General features: G+C 50.4%; 1 protein-coding gene across 2 annotated transcripts in view; it reads left to right on the top strand.

Moving 5' to 3' along the window:
- GFM2 (G elongation factor mitochondrial 2) overlaps positions 1-17358 on the top strand; it is a 163083-nt gene that overhangs the window by 7121 nt on the left and 138604 nt on the right. For both annotated transcript variants that reach the window (XM_029575022.1, XM_029575015.1), the window contains exon 3: positions 2390-2477. In XM_029575022.1, coding sequence (XP_029430882.1) covers positions 2390-2477 — 88 coding nt within the window. The remainder of the gene's footprint in view (positions 1-2389; positions 2478-17358) is intronic.

Below are 17358 nucleotides of genomic sequence, written 5' to 3'. Positions count from 1 at the left end.
CTTCTTCTTACTGTCTCGTCCAGCAAACCGCTACAGATGCGGTGATGGACAGGACCATGCTCCAATCAGGGACTATGTAAAGAGACTGTCCGCCACCTTGGTTCAGGATGGGCACAACATGTCTTACTCAGGCTCATGAACTGCAGTGTTCCCACAGGGACTCTTCAGACTGCGCTCACAACCTTCTGCTGGGGACTCCCAGACATCATGGCTAATTCAGCCTGCTAATCTGCAGGGGGAAAAAAACAAGTTTGCTTACCATAAATAGTGTTTTCCGTAGCTAGCAGGATGAAGTAGCCATGTTGACCCTCCCCCTTCCCCGGACAGTCTCCACTTCACTCTGCACAGACGTGCTTTGGAATAGACTGAGAGGAAAATGGAGCTGCGTAGGAATGAATGTGCAGCCGCATGCTTTAAGAAGCTCCACCTAGCTGCCCAGGAGGGATGTCCCAGACAGCTAATGGCTAATACATCCTGCTATCTACGGAAAACACCGTTTATGGTAAGCAAACTTGCTTTTTCTTTGCTCTTACTGCTTCTGCTGGCTCCTTAAAGAGCTGTATTGATTTTCTCTTTTTTCCTTTAACCAGCCTTACAGGGAGCTTTGTTGCAATGCTCCCTTCTATTGCTAGCCAACTTTTCTTTGTATTCTTTTTTTTTTTTAATGGATTCTCAATAAGACCTCATCAATGTTATCACTCATTCTCATGAAATCAGCCTTCCCAAAGTCCAGGAAACTGTCATAGCATGCCTCATGTCAGAGTTTAATACTGAATTACACAGTACAGTGATCATCAAACCCTACATTTTCCAGGGGCAGAGACACTTTCTCCATGTATCAGTACCACATCCAGTGTAGCCTGCCCTTAAGTGGAGTGATCCACTAATTGCCTGAGGTGTGCCCCTTCCAGATCATTTAGGACTTCGCTACTTCCAGCTGATGTTGCAGCAGGTAGGCTATAGTTCGCATTTGGTCCTTCATTTTTGGGCACCATCCTGGCAATGCTTATATCTGACTCTGCCTCCTTCACCTATGCTGGAGGGCTGTGTAATACTCTCATGTTCATAGAATTTTTCAGAGTAACCCAACCTCTCATTGATCTCCATTTATTTTAGAGGCTAGTATTATGTTTCTAATGTAAAAAGCTATTCTTCCCCTACTCTGTCTCTTCTGAAGAAATTATACCCTGGGTTGGTCACATCCCATTGCTTGTTTCCATTATACCAAGTCTACTTCTGCCATGATGACCACCAGGTCTTTCATTTTGAATGTTCACACGCGACTCTCTAAGATGATGCTCTGCCTTCCTTTCTTTATTTTCTTTTAATTTTTCCAGTGTCTACTTTAGTAGTTTCCTCTTCTATATTTTATTGACTGATTTATTGTGGGCTTTTATTCATTCAGGGCTTACCTTGTTTACCTTGACTGTTTTTCCTTGTGGAGGAGAGCAGTTTTTGCCTCCTTGCTTGCTAACTTAAATGTCACTCTAAGAAGGACTTGAAATGATGGCGAAGGATGTAAACCAGCCCACTTGTAAAGGTCCTTATCCTCCCAGGTACAGCACTCGTCGTCTGTATCCAGCAACACTGTCTGTGTATGTTGTGAGGACAGTTCCTTCTACTCTGCTGTTGTAGGTTTGTAGCACATCTGAGAAGATCCAGTACGCCTTCCCAACTACTCGGTGTAAACACTAAACACTGGCAAGCATTCTGCTGGCATTTAATCATTCTCCCTGGTGGATAACTGAAAGTTTGATTTAGAGATACCTGCTTCTGCAAAAGAAAAGATATTTTGTACAAGAAAGTGAATAACATTACAAGAGATCTCCATGTATGTTTGACGTTTACAATACTAGGGAGTGGGGCTGGAAAGATTCTGAGCCCCAAGTCACTCAAGCCTCTGAAATTTTCACTGGCTCTTCTGCATAGGCCAGCACCAAGCTGGCCAGGTAAGAGCCGTTGCTGAGGCAGGCCTGGGTGAAGGAGACCTGCTGCAGCAAAGCCAGACCATGAGAGCTCAGGAGGAAAGAAAATGAGGGAAGGAAGGAAAGTAAGGGGAGAATACAAGGTAGGAAATGACAGAAGTGGGCAAAAGATACGTAAAATAAAGACATAAAAGAGCAAAAAACTTTTTTTTACTTAAGGAGAACACATTCCCTAGCTCCTACAAATCCTTGGCTGGTGCCCAAGATTTCTAAATATTTTTCAACCTCTGCTAGGAAGCATCTTCAGCAGAAGCGATGTGGGGAGTGTCTGCCTGGCTCACTGTGCAAGTGCAGCCAGTGCTTTTATTTCTACTAGAAAAGGCTCCTCCTATTGTATTCCTTTTCATTGCTACAATTAAAGTATTGCGGGAGTCTCATACCTTTTTTTTTTTTTTTTCCTGTAGTACAAACGGTGCTGGAGAATCAGGTCTGTGTTTTGGGGAAGAAGAAAAACCCAAGATCTCAATGGAAGATACTACAGCTCCCCGCCAGGTACCGTTGTCAGTACTGCTGTTGTACAAGTCATTTAGGGGTATGTGCCCTAAAAATAATGGGAAACGGGTTTTGTTTTGGTTTTCTTTTTAATTGAGGCAAAGTTCTGGTTGTCGAGGGCCGCAAGCTGGTAGGGTTTTCAGGATATCCACAATGAATAGGTATGATATGTGTTTGCATGAGGCCAGTACATGCAAGTACTGAGTGTGAATATCTTGAAAACCATACTGGCTTGCCACACTCAAGGACTGGAGAAGCCTACCGCTCTCCTAGGTGACCTTAAATACAATTAGCAGATTGTATAACCAGTAAACAAAACTACCTACTTTACAAAGATTTCTCTTAGTGTGTGGTGGTGGTTGGGGGGGGGGGGGGGGGGGGGGATTTCTACTACCCTGCTCCCCACCCTTAGGCCTATGTTTAGTGAATAAAGGGTCTATGCCCGGCATGGACAATGGTTCCCCCAGAGGTAGATATTAAGCATTGGAGCAGGTTAGCTTTGATGCTACACACACAATAATAGGAATAGTATATATGTCAATTTCACATAATTTCACTTCTAACACAGTTATAAATACATTTCTGTCACATTCAGAAAATACACACAAATAGATTAAAAACATATTTTTATCCATAGGAATACTTCCTTGTAGGACCAGAGAGACTAAGCTTTCTCTCTCTTCTCCCCCCCCCCCCCCCCCCCCCCACAAAGTAGGAAAAAAGACATTGGTACATCTGGCACTTAGTTATTGAATAAGGTATACAAGATGGGGTAGATATTCAAAAGCCATTTGGGCGGATAACTGAAAAGTTGTGTGTAAAGGGCTAATTTTGGCAAAGTTCAGCAACTTATCTGGCTAATTTATAGCCAGATATAAAAGGGATGTTCCGGGGTGGGTTCAGTTATCTAAGTTAATCTGCTTCAGAGCACATCCAAAGTTATCTGGCCTCATGTGGCTGGATAATTTATTACTTACCTAGATATCTTCAGAGATATCTGGGTAAGTAGTGCCCCTTAAAAAAACAAAAACTAAACAACCAAGTCGTGAGCCTCCAGGCCCGATTGCCCCCCCCCCCCCCCAACCACCACCACATCTCTACTTGGTCCTGCCCCCCTGCTGACCCAGAAATGTGCCTCAAAAAAAAACCAAAACATTTAAAATTACAAAAGGGGATTGCTGCCAGCTCAGGCTTCCAGGCCTCCCCCCTCCCTGCCTACTAAAATATCTTTGAATTACCCCTTCTCTCTCTTCCCCCATCCCATCCCAGATAGACACCTTCTCATCCACTAGTTACCTTCAAAATTCGGCCCCCTTGTCCATGCTGGGATCATTGTACTATGCGATCCTGACTGCTTCCAGGTTTACTTAGATAATAACGCTGGAGGGCATACTGTGTAGTGTAAAATTATGTTTCCAGTGTTATTACCTAAGTAACGCTTGAAGCGGCCAGGATCGCATAGCACAGCGATCTCGGCATGGACAAGCGTGTAGATTTTGAAGATAACGTGGGTTGGAAGGGTGTCTTCCTGGGACGGGGTGGGAGGGTGGTGGCTGTTTGGGGGGGTGGCGGGGCAAAAGGTGTAACTTAGTTGTTTTTTTAGCGAAGGGGGAGGCTTGGTGGCCTGGGTTGATGGTGATCCTCTTTTGTAACTAACTTTTGTTTTGTTTTTTCAAGTTAAGGCAGCTTTCTGGGTCAATGGCGGAGGGTAAAGACATGGTAGGGGTGGGAAGTCGTCGGGCTGGGAGGCCTGCAACTTGTAGGAGTTTTTTTTTTTTGTTTTGTTTTTAAGTAGCTGATTATCCAGCCGAATAACTTTAGGCCTAATTGGTCATATTCAACCAATGGCTGGGTAGGGTTAAAGTTATTCAACTATGTGTAGCCAAATCATTTTAAACAAGTATATTTAGCGAGTCATTTATTTCGCTGAATATATGGGACAAGTTATCCGGCTAACTTTAGCAGGATAACTGGTCCACTAAACGGCCTACAGAATATTGGCTTCAATCTTTTCAGTAAATTATAAAGTTTATTTAACCATTTAAAACTCATACAGTTCTTCAAGATTAAATTCCTGAAGCATAAGCAACTTTCCTTTCAACAGCTCTCTATTATATTCTCTTTCTGTTCTCTTTGGTACCATGGGAAATACTTTTCGGATTTCCACAATTAATAATGAAACCAGATAACCCTTTTTGATGAGAAGTAATCCAGTTAATGTGAGCTGGTTTCCCTGGTTCCCAGCCCATTGCTCTTAGCACTAGGTTGCTATTCCATTCCTACAGGGGCTATCAGGGAACTGAGGATGCACTGGGGAAGTGAAGATGCCCCTGGTGCAGTCCTTCATGGACTCGACATGACACACTATCCAGAAGTGTCTTTCTTTTACAGTCTACTGATCACACCACTGTATATATTTTAAACTTAAAAAAGTAACTGAAAATGCTATCCTAGTTCTGCGTATGCTGGGCCACTATTCCACAAACCCATAGAAACAGACGGCAGAAAAGGACCCTACGGCCCATCCAGTCTGCCCAGCAAGCTCCCAAAGTTATCAGTTTCCCATACCTATCAGTTTCTCAGACCGCCATGGTCTGGGCTCTTGTTGGTTACTGTTTAAGACCAATTTCCCTCCCCCCCTGCCATTGAATTGGAGAGCAATGTGCAATGTTGGAGTTGCATCAGAAGTGTAGTATCAGGCTTTTGGTTAAGGGTACTAACCGTCACATCAAGCAAGTTACCCCCATGCTCATGTGTTTTCCTAGACCCTACAGTTCATGTCTGTAGGGTCTGGGAAAACCCACGCAAAGTAGGTTTCTACCTTCCAAGTGCTTGTAACTACTGTATTTTTAAACCAAAAATAGACATGTTCTCTAAATTTATATTAGTGAGACTGAACTAATTGTCTGATTAGCAACCACTTTTGTCTGGGCTAACAGGGTTCACTTTACAGCTCTCTGCTCTGTACCATTGACTATATTTAATACTTTCAATTAATATTTAATAGCCATCCTGTATCTTCAGCAGTCAGTTAACAGCTGTCCTGATGCACATTAACACTATTAATGCTTTACCATTAAAACTCATCAGCTCTTTCACTACTCATTAACAGTTCCTAATTAGACCCCTCCCCTCAACTTCCATCTACAGCTGCTTTACTTTGCTTGTATTGCTTACTTCTTCAGAATTAGCTGTTCTTCCCTGCAACTATTTTTTTTTTACTTATCATGGATCTAGAGAGAACTATAATTAGCTGTCATGCCTATTAATTTGCATTTTTAAAAAGTTAATATTCTACATTTATTTAAGGGCAATTATTGATATTTTTAATCAGCTAATGAATTTACTTCATCAGAAATCTTCACAGTGAACACTTCTCTTGGTACAGTTAGCGTTCAGTTTCTTCCTTCCTATTCAGGAATTTTGGAGAACCAGCAACAGCATAGCCAAAATTTGGGAAAAATGTGTGGAGTGTTATTTTCGGTAAAGAAAGAGTGTAAAATACATCTGTGGAGCAGTTTTTCACATTTCATATATTCTTTGGCCCCAAAACTAATTTCTTTTACAAAAACTGAAATAGATTCTTAAAGAGCACAGAGAGTGCACACAAAAAACTCCTGTTTAAAATTCCTGTCAAACTGTGTGTTTTAATATCTCCATAGGAAATATTTCCTAGCGTGTAGCAGATGGACTCAGGACCAATGGGTATAGTGTTCTCCTGATAGCAGTTGGAGACGGATCAGATTTCAATCTGAATTCAGCCCTAGTACATATACCCCTGCAGGAAGTGCAGCTCTCCAGTATTTTCCATCTCCATAGCAGTTCGAGACTATTATGCACGCTAGCACAGCGTTAGAGTAATTTAGCAAAGAAAACCAAAACAAGAAGAAATCTTACCTTTACAGACGAGCCCTGCTCTCCTGCGGTGACACCCAATGGGTCCCTCCCCCAGTTGAGAATTCCCGAGGTGATTTCCGCGATCCCTCAGAGGTGAGCCTCGGTCCGGTGGCCGACCCTCGGCGGGGACCTAGCCCCCGACTTCAGGTGAAGCTGAGAGGCAGCAGGTGCAACTTCGAGCGCGGCGGTGAAGGTATTTTCCCTCTCCCCCCGCAGCCGGAGACCACCCAGAATGAGACCGGGAAGCGCCGAGACAAGGTAAGGTATAAATCTATTTAAAAGTCTCCGGTCTCCGAAGCGCGAGGAGTCGCATAGGTCGCCAGCCGGGACCAGTGCCACCGGGTTGATCTGCCCTAGCAGGGCTAGAGCCGGTCAGATCCGAGGGTCCTCCCACGTGGAGACCCTCCGAGGTGGTCGCCATATTGTCTGCGTGGTCGTTGTCACCGTTTTGATCTGTTTGCTGCCCTGTCCGCCGTCCTGATCCAGGCGCACAAATACCTTGTGCGCACAACGTTGCGCGCCCAAGTACTGTGCGCACAAGCGATGCGCATAGCCACGCACTTACTGTTCCGGGCGCATAACTTTAATCTGTGCGCACAAAAGCGCGCACATCTCCCTGAGCGCATAGCGATCCTACGCGCACAACTTCGACGCACCGGAGCGCATAACTGTATTTTACGTGCACAAGCCATGGCACCGGAAAAGAAGCTCAAGGCTCAGGGCCTTTGCCCAGCATGCCACATTAGAGCTGTACAGCATGAGGAAGCCTCAGCCCTGTGTATACAGTGCGAGGAGGCCCTGGGGGATCCAGCCCATGGCCATCCCCAGCCGGTACCGGGTTCCAGCTTCTCGAACAGTACGCCGGACCTAGCGTCTCCCAGCGGGACCCTCCCTCAAACGGGGCTCCCCAGGGTCACAGCGCCTCTTAATTTAGACCCAGCATCTATCTCCTGGGTGGAATTCTTCAAAGGCCTGCATACCTTCGTCCACATGCAACCGGGGCCACCGATAATACGGCCACAACCTCCGCCAGAGGACCTCAACATCCCGGGATCCTCTATGCCCAGGGAAGTGATTCCAACGCCCAGAAGCCCCACCTTCGGGGACACAGACAACTCAGATGATGAATCAGAACCCCTGGAGGAAGGGGAACTCCCTCTGAGGACAGAGCCACACCGAACCATGAGGCGCTTCTTCACCAAGGATGAGCTTCCAGACCTGGTCACACAAAGCTTGAAAGAGCTCGCTACCGTGTTTCCCCGAAAATAAGACCTAGTACAGATTTTGCCGAATTCCTAAATATAAGACCTCCCCCGAAAGTAAGCCATCCCTTGTAAACAGGGGCGGATTGACCTATCAGGGGATCGGGCTTCCCCGGTGGGCCGGTCAATCCTGTGATGTCATTTTTTTTTTTTAAATAAAGTTTCCAAGGTATTAGGGGCAGACGCGAGCAGTGGTATCCCGAGGGGAGCCAATGCCTCCGGGTGCAAGGAGGCTCATGCGGCCGCTGAGCCTCCTTGCCCGAAGAAAAAGATCGCGTTCAAACGCGCTGATGCTCTTCCTCCTTCCTGCCTGTGCGCCCCGGAAGTAAACGTTGCCGGAGCCGCGTGGGCAGGAAGGAGGAAGAGCATCAGCGTGTGCAGAAGAGGAGGAGCCGCCGCGGGCTGCTGCGAATCCCAAGTCGCAGCGGCCCAAGAAGAGGAAGAGGCCCGGTAGCAGGGCCGAGGAAGAGGCCCGGTAGCAGGGCTGCCGCGGCCCGAGAAGTTCAGGGCCGCTGCAGAGCCCATCCTGTGGCGACCCGCGAAGAGGAGGCCCAGAGGTGCGAGAGAGGCTGAGGGTCTGTAGAGGGTGTGTGCGTGCGTGTATGAAATGAGTTGAGAGATTGTGTGTGGGAGTGAGGATCTGAATGTTTGCAGAGGCAGCATGTGAGATCCTCTGTGTGTGTGAGAGAGACAGCGTGTGACGGTGAGAGCCTATGCTTGAGCAAGACAGCATGTGGGAGTGAGAGAGAGCCTGTGTGTGTGAGAGTCAGACAGCATGTGCCAGTGAGAGACTGTGTGTATGAATGATTGTATGAGAGACAGCATGTGACAGTGAGAGCCTGTGTGTGTGTGAGAGAGAAATGCATGTGAGAATGAGAACCTGACAGTGTTTGAGGGAAGAAGATGGAGAGAAAAGAAATACGGAAGAAAAAAGGACAATATAAAAGGAATTGGCAAAAAAATAAGAAAGGGAAGGTGGGAAAAAAAAAGCCTGTGACCAACCAATTAGAAAACTAACATCAGCCAGCAAAGGTAAAAAAAAATTACTTTTTAGTGTTTGGCACATGTAATCTTTGGGAATGTGCAAGAATAGCACTTTCTCTATGCGGATCTCACAATGTACGAGATCAGCATGGAGAAAGTGGAAGCCCACGGGGCCTGCACAGAGGAGGCAGCAGAATGGGCTTCAGTGTCAGTAGCAGCAATCGGCGCCTCCCCAATAGCCATGTGGCAGCAGTGACAGTGGCAGCAAGATTACTGACATCTGGGGATGGTGGCAGTACCAGTCGGGGGACCCCTTCCAAGCAGTGTGCAGAGGTTCAAAAGCAGCAGAGTCAGCCCAAGCTGACTACCATGAATGCTGCACACTCTTGCCTCTCTCTGACAGCACACTGGTGGGACATGGCTGATGCAGGGGCAGCCAGCAGCTCTATTAGACATCCCCTGAAAATAAGGCCTAGTGCATCTTTGGTAGCAAAAATTAATATAAGACACTGTCTTATTTTCGGGGAAACAGGGTATCCCCGGCACAAGTGCCTTGGGGGAACCTAAGACGAATCCCCTACTAGAGGGACTCCGTCAGACCTCCCGTCATTTCCCACTATTACAACATAAGAACATAAGAAATTGCATGCTGGGACAGACCAAGGGTCCATCAAGCCCAGCATCCTGTTTCCAACAGAGGCCAAAAACCAGGCCACAAGAACCTGGCAATTACTCAAACACTAAGAAGAACCCATGCTACTGATGCAATTAATAGCAGTGGCTATTCCCTAAGTATAATTGATTAATAGCCATTAATGGACTTCTCCTCCAAGAACTTATCCAAACCTTTTTTGAACCCAGCTACACTAACTGCACTAACTACCTTCTCTGGCAACAAATTCCAGAGCTTTATTGTGCGTTGAGTGAAAAAGAATTTTCTCCGATTAGTCTTCCCTGTACGTACCAGGATCAGTCCAGGACACCTGGGTTGTGACTCCGCACCAGTAGATGGAGACAGACTAAAACTTGTGGGCGGAGCCATATATGCCCCTGTGTCAGTCACAGCCCCTCAGTCTTACTCTGTCTCCAGTAGGTGGTGCAGGTCCGGTCACAGCCTCTGCCTGCACTGATTCTGGTAGTTAGTCAGGTTTTCTGGAATTTTTCCTTCTTTACTTTGGTTTTGGGCAATTTTTTTCTTCTAAGTAAAGAAGAATTTAGTTTTGGCCTTTGTTCATCTGAAGAAAGAAGACTCCCTCGTCCTGAGGGCCTCCCAGGGGGGTTGGGAGGTTCTGAGGGGACCATCCCCCCCTGGTAGAGGCCGCTGCTGAGGGTCGAGGACCTGGCCCTTGCTGGCAGCAGCGTCGGGGGTGACACCGGGGAGCCCGGTTCACTCACCCCCGCTGGAGCAGGCAGGTCAGGACCAGGGACAGCGTCCAAGCGGCAATCGCAAGTAGTAAAAAAAAAAAAAAAAAAAAAAAAAGGTCTGTTTTGTTTTGTTGTGCGGCTTCCTCGCCTCGCCGGCTCTCCGTCCTTCGCGGCTTCGTTCCGGGGGGGGGTTGACTTTAGTGGAGATCCCTGGGCACTTGCCGGTCGCGGGGGGGATGCCACGTGGAGCCTCCTGCCGCGCACGCCTGTATAGGGGCGGTCAGAGTCAGGTCGGGGTACCTTGTTTTCGGTCAGCGTCGGGGCCGCCCTGCAACGAGCAGGCAGGGATAGCGCTGCTGTTCCGTGCGCGGGAACGGCGGCCATTTTAGCTGCAGTTTGTCCAGACCACGAGACAGGTCTTAGCAAATGGAGGTCTCCCTCCGGCGTTTTTCCCGCAGCAGCGAGCCCCCGGGGGGGCCTCCCCTGGGTGGAGGGGCTGCTTCTCTGGTTGAGGTCAGTGCGGAGGGGGCCTCCTATGTTTCGGAGGCCTTCTTTCTTCGGTTTTCGCGTTCCTTTTACGGACGGTCCTGAAGGGCAAAAGATCTAGGCAGCAGAGGGGGAAAGCTGGAAAAGGATCTGGGAAGCCCTCCGATCCTCCAAAGCAGTAATGTCTGGTGCGGGGCAGACCGCAGGAGACGGACTCAGGAGCCCTCCGACCCTCCAAAGCTGAAGTGCCCGGTACGGGGCAGACCGCAGGAGACGGACTCAGGAGCCCTCCGACCCTCCAAAGCAGAAGTGCCCGGTGCGGAGCAGACCGCAGGAGAAGGACTCCGGGTCCTTCTGTTCGGAGGACACAGCCCCGGACGCAGCCCCGGCTGGGGGGGCGCTGATGAGCCGGAGGTAGAGGGGTCAGGCCTGCCAGGTACCAGCACAGGTACAGCAGTGGATGGAGATGACCCCAGGGTAGTCCGCTCGTTCCGGAGGGAGGCGTTGGCTCCCCTTATTCGGGCCATCCTGCAGGAATTGGGAGTGGAGGCCCCACAGGTGGAGTCTAGACCGGGAGCCAGGCTGGATCCGGTCTTTTCCAGCTCTCCGGCCCAGCGGTGGCCTTCCCGTTCCTCTGTTCGGCTGCGGATATATTTTCCGGGAAGGGGATTCCCCGGAGCTGGACCTGAAAGTGAGTAAAGCCGTGGACAAGTTGTATCCATTGCCAGAAGATACCCTGGAGCTTCTTCGGGTTCCCAGGGTGGATGCAGCGGTGTCGGCGGAACCTGAAAGGTCAACGGTCCCGGTTACAGGAGCGACCGCTCTCACGGATATCCAGGATAGGAGGAGGGAACTCCAGCTGGAGCAAGTGTTTTCAGGGGTCGGCCTTGATTTGTAGTCGCTTGCGCTGCGTGTTGGGTTCCGTGGGGCTCGGGTGTTCCAGGCCATCGCGGATCGGTCGGAGGAGAAGGCGCGGCAGGCGGATCGCCGCAGATGCTTTGTATGACTTGCTCCGGGCGGCCGCCAGAGCTATGATCTCGCCAGGGTCAGCGAGGCGCCTCCGACAATCGTATAGGTCTTCCTCCTTCCGTACCCCGCAGTGGCAGCGGCAGTTCCTTTCGGGGGAAGCGTTTCGGAAGACAAGGCGATCACAGGGGCCAAGTCTTCGCAATGAAAGCTGGTCGGCCCACCTCCCACCGCGGCCTCAGCTCGCCATCCCCAACGTCGGGGCGCGGTTGCTGTCATTTTTACGGGAGATGGGCCGGTGTATCGTCGGACCGGTGGGTCCTCAATGTGATAAGACACGGCTACGCGTTAGATTTGGCTCGTACCCCAGTGGACAAGTTCCTTGTCTCACCCTGCAAGGCCCCCAAAAAGAAGGCGGCGGTGCTAGACACCATCCAACGCTTGGAAAGCTTGGGTGCTATTTCCCCCGGCCCGGTCAGCCAACATGAGGGGCGTTACTCCATTTACTTCATCGTCCCAAAGAAAGACGGCACGTCCGGACCAATTTTGGATCTCTAAGGGGTAAACCGCTGTTTTCGCGTTCCTCACTTCGAACTGGAGACGATTCGTTCAGTCATCGCCGTGGTACGGCCCGGCGAGTTCCTAGCCTCCCTGGACCTCTCGGAGGCGTATCTTCACATAGGCAGTCTGCCGTCGTTCCAACGCTTTCTCCGGTTCTGCATTCTAGGATGGCATTATCAGTTCGAGCACTCCCGTTTGGGGCTCGCGACGGCCCCCCGTACATTCCCGAAGGTAATGGTCGTGGTGGCGGCGCAGCTGCGCCGGGAAGGTCTCCTGGTCCATCCGTACCTGGACGACTGGTTGGTTCGGGCGCAGTCCGAGGATCAGTGTCAGGTGGCAGTGGCCAGGGTCCTACTTCTTCTGCAGTCCCTAGGATGGGTGGTCAACTTCAGCAAGAGTCATCTGACACCCACGCAGACCTTGGAATATCTGGGAGCTGTTTTCGACACGAAGCAGGGCACGGTGTTCCTATTGCACGACCGGGTGTGCAAACTGCAAGCCCAAGTACGGCGCTTATTGTCTCTCCGCCAACCGCGGTCTGCGACTACCTTACGGTCCTAGGGCCTATGGCTTCAACGCTGGCGCTGCTTCCCTGGGCATTCGCTCATCTGCGACCTTTACAGTCATCCTTACTATCCCGCTGGAAGCCGGTCTCGGAGGGATTCCATCTACCGCTTCCTCTAGCGGGCTACGCGAGGTCCAGCCTGCTCTGGTGGCTGGATCCCAGTCGTCTGTCCTCTGGAGTCTCTCTTCGGGTGCCCAATTGGACAGTGGTGACCACGGATGCCAGCCTCTCCGGTTGGGGAGCGGTCTGCCTGCGGAGCTCGGTCCAAGGCCTATGGTCAGCGTTGCAAGCCCAGTGGTCTATCAATCGCCTAGAGACCAGAGCGGTCCATCTGGCCCTGCAAGCCTTCCTACCGTTGCTGCGGGGAAAGGCAGTCCGAGTGCTATCGGACAATGCGACCACCGTAGCATACATCAACCGCCAGGGCGGGACCAGGAGCCCCCAGGTGGCGGAAGAAGCTCAGCGCTTGATGGCCTGGTCGGAGCAACATCTCAGCAACCTCGCAGCGTCTCACATTGCGGGAGTCGACAACGTGCATCTCAGCAACCTCGCTGCGTCTCACATTGCGGGAGTCGACAACGTGCAGGCGGACTATCTCAGCCGTCATCGTCTGGATCCCGGAGAGTGGGAGCTGGGGGACGAAGCGTTTCTTCTCATTTGCGAAACGTGGGGTGTGTCCCACATGGATCTGATGGCCACGTGGCACAATGCGAAGGCCCCGCGATTTTACAGTCGACGTCGAGAGCAGGGGGCAGAAGGCGTCGATGCGTTGGTGCTTCCCTGGCCGACGGATGTGCTGCTCTACGTGTTTCCCCCGTGGCCGATGATCGGCAAGATTCTACGGCGCATAGAGTTACATCCGGCCAACGTGATCTTGGTGGCACCGGAGTGGCCTCGCCGGCCGTGGTTCGCAGACCTCGTACAACTGGCAGTAGCGGCACCCCTTCGGTTCCAGGGAAGGGCGGCCCTGCTCCATCAGGGCCCCGTCTGTTTGGAGGATGCGGATCACTTCTGTCTCGCGGCATGGCTTTTGAGAGGAATCGACTGAAGAGAAAAGGTTATTCAGATGCGGTGGTGGCCACGCTACTGCGTTCCAGGAAGCAGTCGACGTCCTTGGCCTACGTCCGTGTCTGGGTGGTCTTTGAGAACTGGTGCGTGCAGCGTGGGGTGGACCCCACTTCGGCTTCCGTCGCTGATGTTCTGGCGTTCCTCCAGGCGGGTCTGGCCAAAGGTCTGGCATGCAGTTCCCTACGGGTCCAAGTGGCGGCGCTGGGGTGTTTGCGAGGTAAGGTCCGTGGTACGTCTCTGGTGCTTCACCCGGATATTGCTCGTTTCCTTCTGGGTGCTAAGCACCTTCGCCCCCCGTTACGTCTTCCTTGTCCGGCTTGGAACCTCAATTGGGTTCTCTCCGCTCTATGCACGGCGCCGTTTGAGCCCTTGAAACGCGCAACTCTTAAGGATCTCACTTTAAAAACGGCATTCTTGGTGGCGATTGCCTCGGCACGGCGTGTTTCCGAGTTACAGGCCCTGTCCTGTAACTTTCTTGCGTATCTCTGATTCGGGGGTTTCCTTACGGACGGTTCCTTCCTTTCTTCCGAAAGTGGTCTCGTCGTTTCACGTAAATCAATCGGTGGAGTTGCCCGCTTTTGCGTGCAGAGAGTCCTCTGTTCCAGAAGAGAGGGAGTTACGGAAGCTTGACGTACGGAGATCCCTTCTCCGATATCTGGAGGTCACTAATCCGTTTCGGGTCACAGATCATCTGTTTGTCCTGTTCTCTGGACCACAGAAAGGAGCTGCAGCGTCCCGCACAACGATCGTTCGTTGGCTCAAGGAGGCCATCAGTTCGGCGTACTTGGTGCGGGGGAAAACCTCTTCCCGTGGGGCTGCGGGCTCACTCGACTCGATCTCAAGCAGCGTCTTGGGCGGAAGCTTCTCAGGTGTCGCCTCAAGAGATTTGCAGGGCGGCTGCCTGGAAGTCTTTGCATACCTTTATCAGGCATTGCCGGTTGGATGTCCGGGCTACCGATTCCGGAGGGTTTGGAGAGAGGGTACTCCGAGCGGGACTCTCTGCTTCCCACCCTCAGTAGGTTGCTCTGGTACATCCCAGGTGTCCTGGACTGATCCTGGTACGTACAGGGAAAGGAAAATTAGTTTCTTACCTGATAATTTTCGTTCCTGTAGTACCAAGGATCAGTCCAGGATCCCGCCCGCAGTGCTGCGCTGAAGTAATGGAGAGTCCGCTCTTTGTTCTGAATTACTCTGTTCCGCTTGTTTGGCTCTCTTGATTGGAGAGTCCGTTTCCAGGAGGGGTATTTCTTTCCCCGTTCTATTAGCGGTTTGTAGCTAGTTTAGTTCTCTGGTTGTGTTCTACTTTGACATTACGTATGACTGAGGGGCTGTGACTGACACAGGGGCATATATGGCTCCGCCCACAAGTTTTAGTCTGTCTCCATCTACTGGTGCGGAGTCACAACCCAGGTGTCCTGGACTGATCCTTGGTACTACAGGAACGAAAATTATCAGATAAGAAACTAATTTTCCTTTAAATGTGTTACTTGCTAACTTCATGGAATGCCCCCTAGTCCTTCTATTATTCGAAAGTGTAAATAACCGAGTCACATCTACTCGTTCAAGACCTCTCATGATCTTAAAGACCTCTATCATATCCCCCCTCAGCCGTCTCTTCTCCAAGCTGAACAGCCCTTACCTCTTCAGCCTATCCTCATAGGGGAGCTGTTCCATCCCCTTTATCATTTTGGTTGCCCTTCTCTGTACCTTCTCCATCGCAACTATATCTTTTTTGAGATGCGGCGACCAGAATTGTACACAGTATTCAAGGTGCGGTCTCACCATGGAGCGATACAGAGGCATTTTGACATTTTCCGTTCTATTAACCATTCCCTTCCTAATAATTCCTAACATTCTATTTGCTTTTTTGACTGCTGCAGCACACTGAGCCGACGATTTTAAAGTATTATCCACTATGATGCCTAGATCTTTTTCCAGCAGCTAATTGACCTGGAATGGGATGCCCTGGAGACTACATTCAAAGGGGGGTGTGCCCTGGCAGCCATGTACCCTCTGGACCCAGCTGCCAAAGATCTCCTGGCATGTCCGAAAGTGGATGCCATGGTCTGCACGGTTTCGAAGCGCACTACTATTCCAGTGGAGGGAGGAGCAGCACTCAAGAACGCTCAAGACAGACGTCTGGAATCCATCCTCAAACAGTCTTTTGACATCTCCGCTATGTCTCTACAGATCGCGGCCTGCTGTGCTGTGGTGACACGTGCCTGTTTATCACAGACCAGGAACAACAATCCTGGGGAAGCCCTGGAACCAGCAGTATCATTCCTCACGGATGCTGTTTCTGATCTGGTGCGCACCGCAGCTAGAGGAGTGTCATCAGCCATGGCAGCCAGACGACAACTCTGGCTCCGAAGCTGGTTGGCCGACGCATCCTCCAAAACGAGACTCACAAGGATGCCCTTCAAGGGAACCCTCCTGTTCAGAAGCGAACTAGAGAAACTAGCCAACAAATGGAGTGAATCCCCACTGCCACGGCTACCGGAGGACAGGAATAAGAGAAAACAGCGACCCTTCCCCCGAACATCCAGGTAAACAAAAAAGAATAGATGCCTTGATCTTTTTCAATACTTTATTGATGCAGAGACGTATTCATAAAATTGCCCGACTCAGGCCGAGTTTTGCAGCTCTACAGCCGCTGCCTCAGGGGCTCAACCACTCCAATCATGAGTGAAACCAGTGATGATGTTTCTTCCAGTGAACAATGATTGTATGTCAGCAATACAAGAACAACGTGAACTTAAAAGATTTGTCTTGTGAATCACCGTTCAAACTTCCAGCAGTGGAAGCTACACTGACCAGATTGCTAACCTTAGAGACTATAACACAGGTGCCCTCACAACAAATAAATACTGGAAACGTCCAGTATTTATTCCATCTATTTTATCGTTCCCAAGAAAGAAGGAACGTTCAACTGCCACCTGAAGATTCCTTGCTTACACATGGAAACCCTACGCTCGGTAATAAGGATGATACAACCGGGAGAGTTCCTTACATCTCTGGATCTGTCGGAAGCCTACCTACAGATTCCGATCCATCAAGAGCATCAGCGTTTTCTACGCTTCGTGATCCTGGACCATCACTACCAGTTCCTGGCACTACCATTCGGGTTAGCCACAGCACCCCGGACGTTTACCAAGATCATGGTGGTAGTGGCAGCAACACTGAGGAAGGAAGGAATCCTCGTACACCCTTATCTAGACGATTGGCTGATCAGGGCGAAATCCCCAGAGGAAAGTCACCAGGCGACCAACAGAGTCAAAACTCTACTGGAGAGCCTCGGGTGGGTGGTCAACACAAACAAGAGCTGTCTGCAGCCCTCCCAATCTCTAGAATACTTGGGAGTCTGGTTCGACACCAAACAAGACAATGTCATCCTGACACCGACAAGGAGATCAAAACTGATGACCCAGTTGCGAACCCTGTTGAGCGAGTTTCGCCCCACGGCATGGGACTACCTCCAAGTCCTCAGCCTCATGGCATCCACACTGGAAGTAGTGCCATGGACAAGAGCTCACATGAGACCCCTACAGCGCTCACTACTATCATGATGGAATCCGCTGTCCCAGAACTACACCGTACGTCTTCAGCTCCCGGACAAAGTTCGGACCCAACTACGATGGTGGCTACAAGAAGGCCATCTGAGCCAGGGAGTGAGACTATCCTCACCAACCTGGATCCTGCTCACCACTGATGCCAGCCTATGAGGATG

Source organism: Rhinatrema bivittatum, chromosome 1 (genome assembly GCF_901001135.1).
Source record: "Rhinatrema bivittatum chromosome 1, aRhiBiv1.1, whole genome shotgun sequence".
Lineage (NCBI taxonomy): Eukaryota > Metazoa > Chordata > Amphibia > Gymnophiona > Rhinatrematidae > Rhinatrema > Rhinatrema bivittatum.
This window is presented reverse-complemented; position numbering and strand designations above follow the sequence as displayed.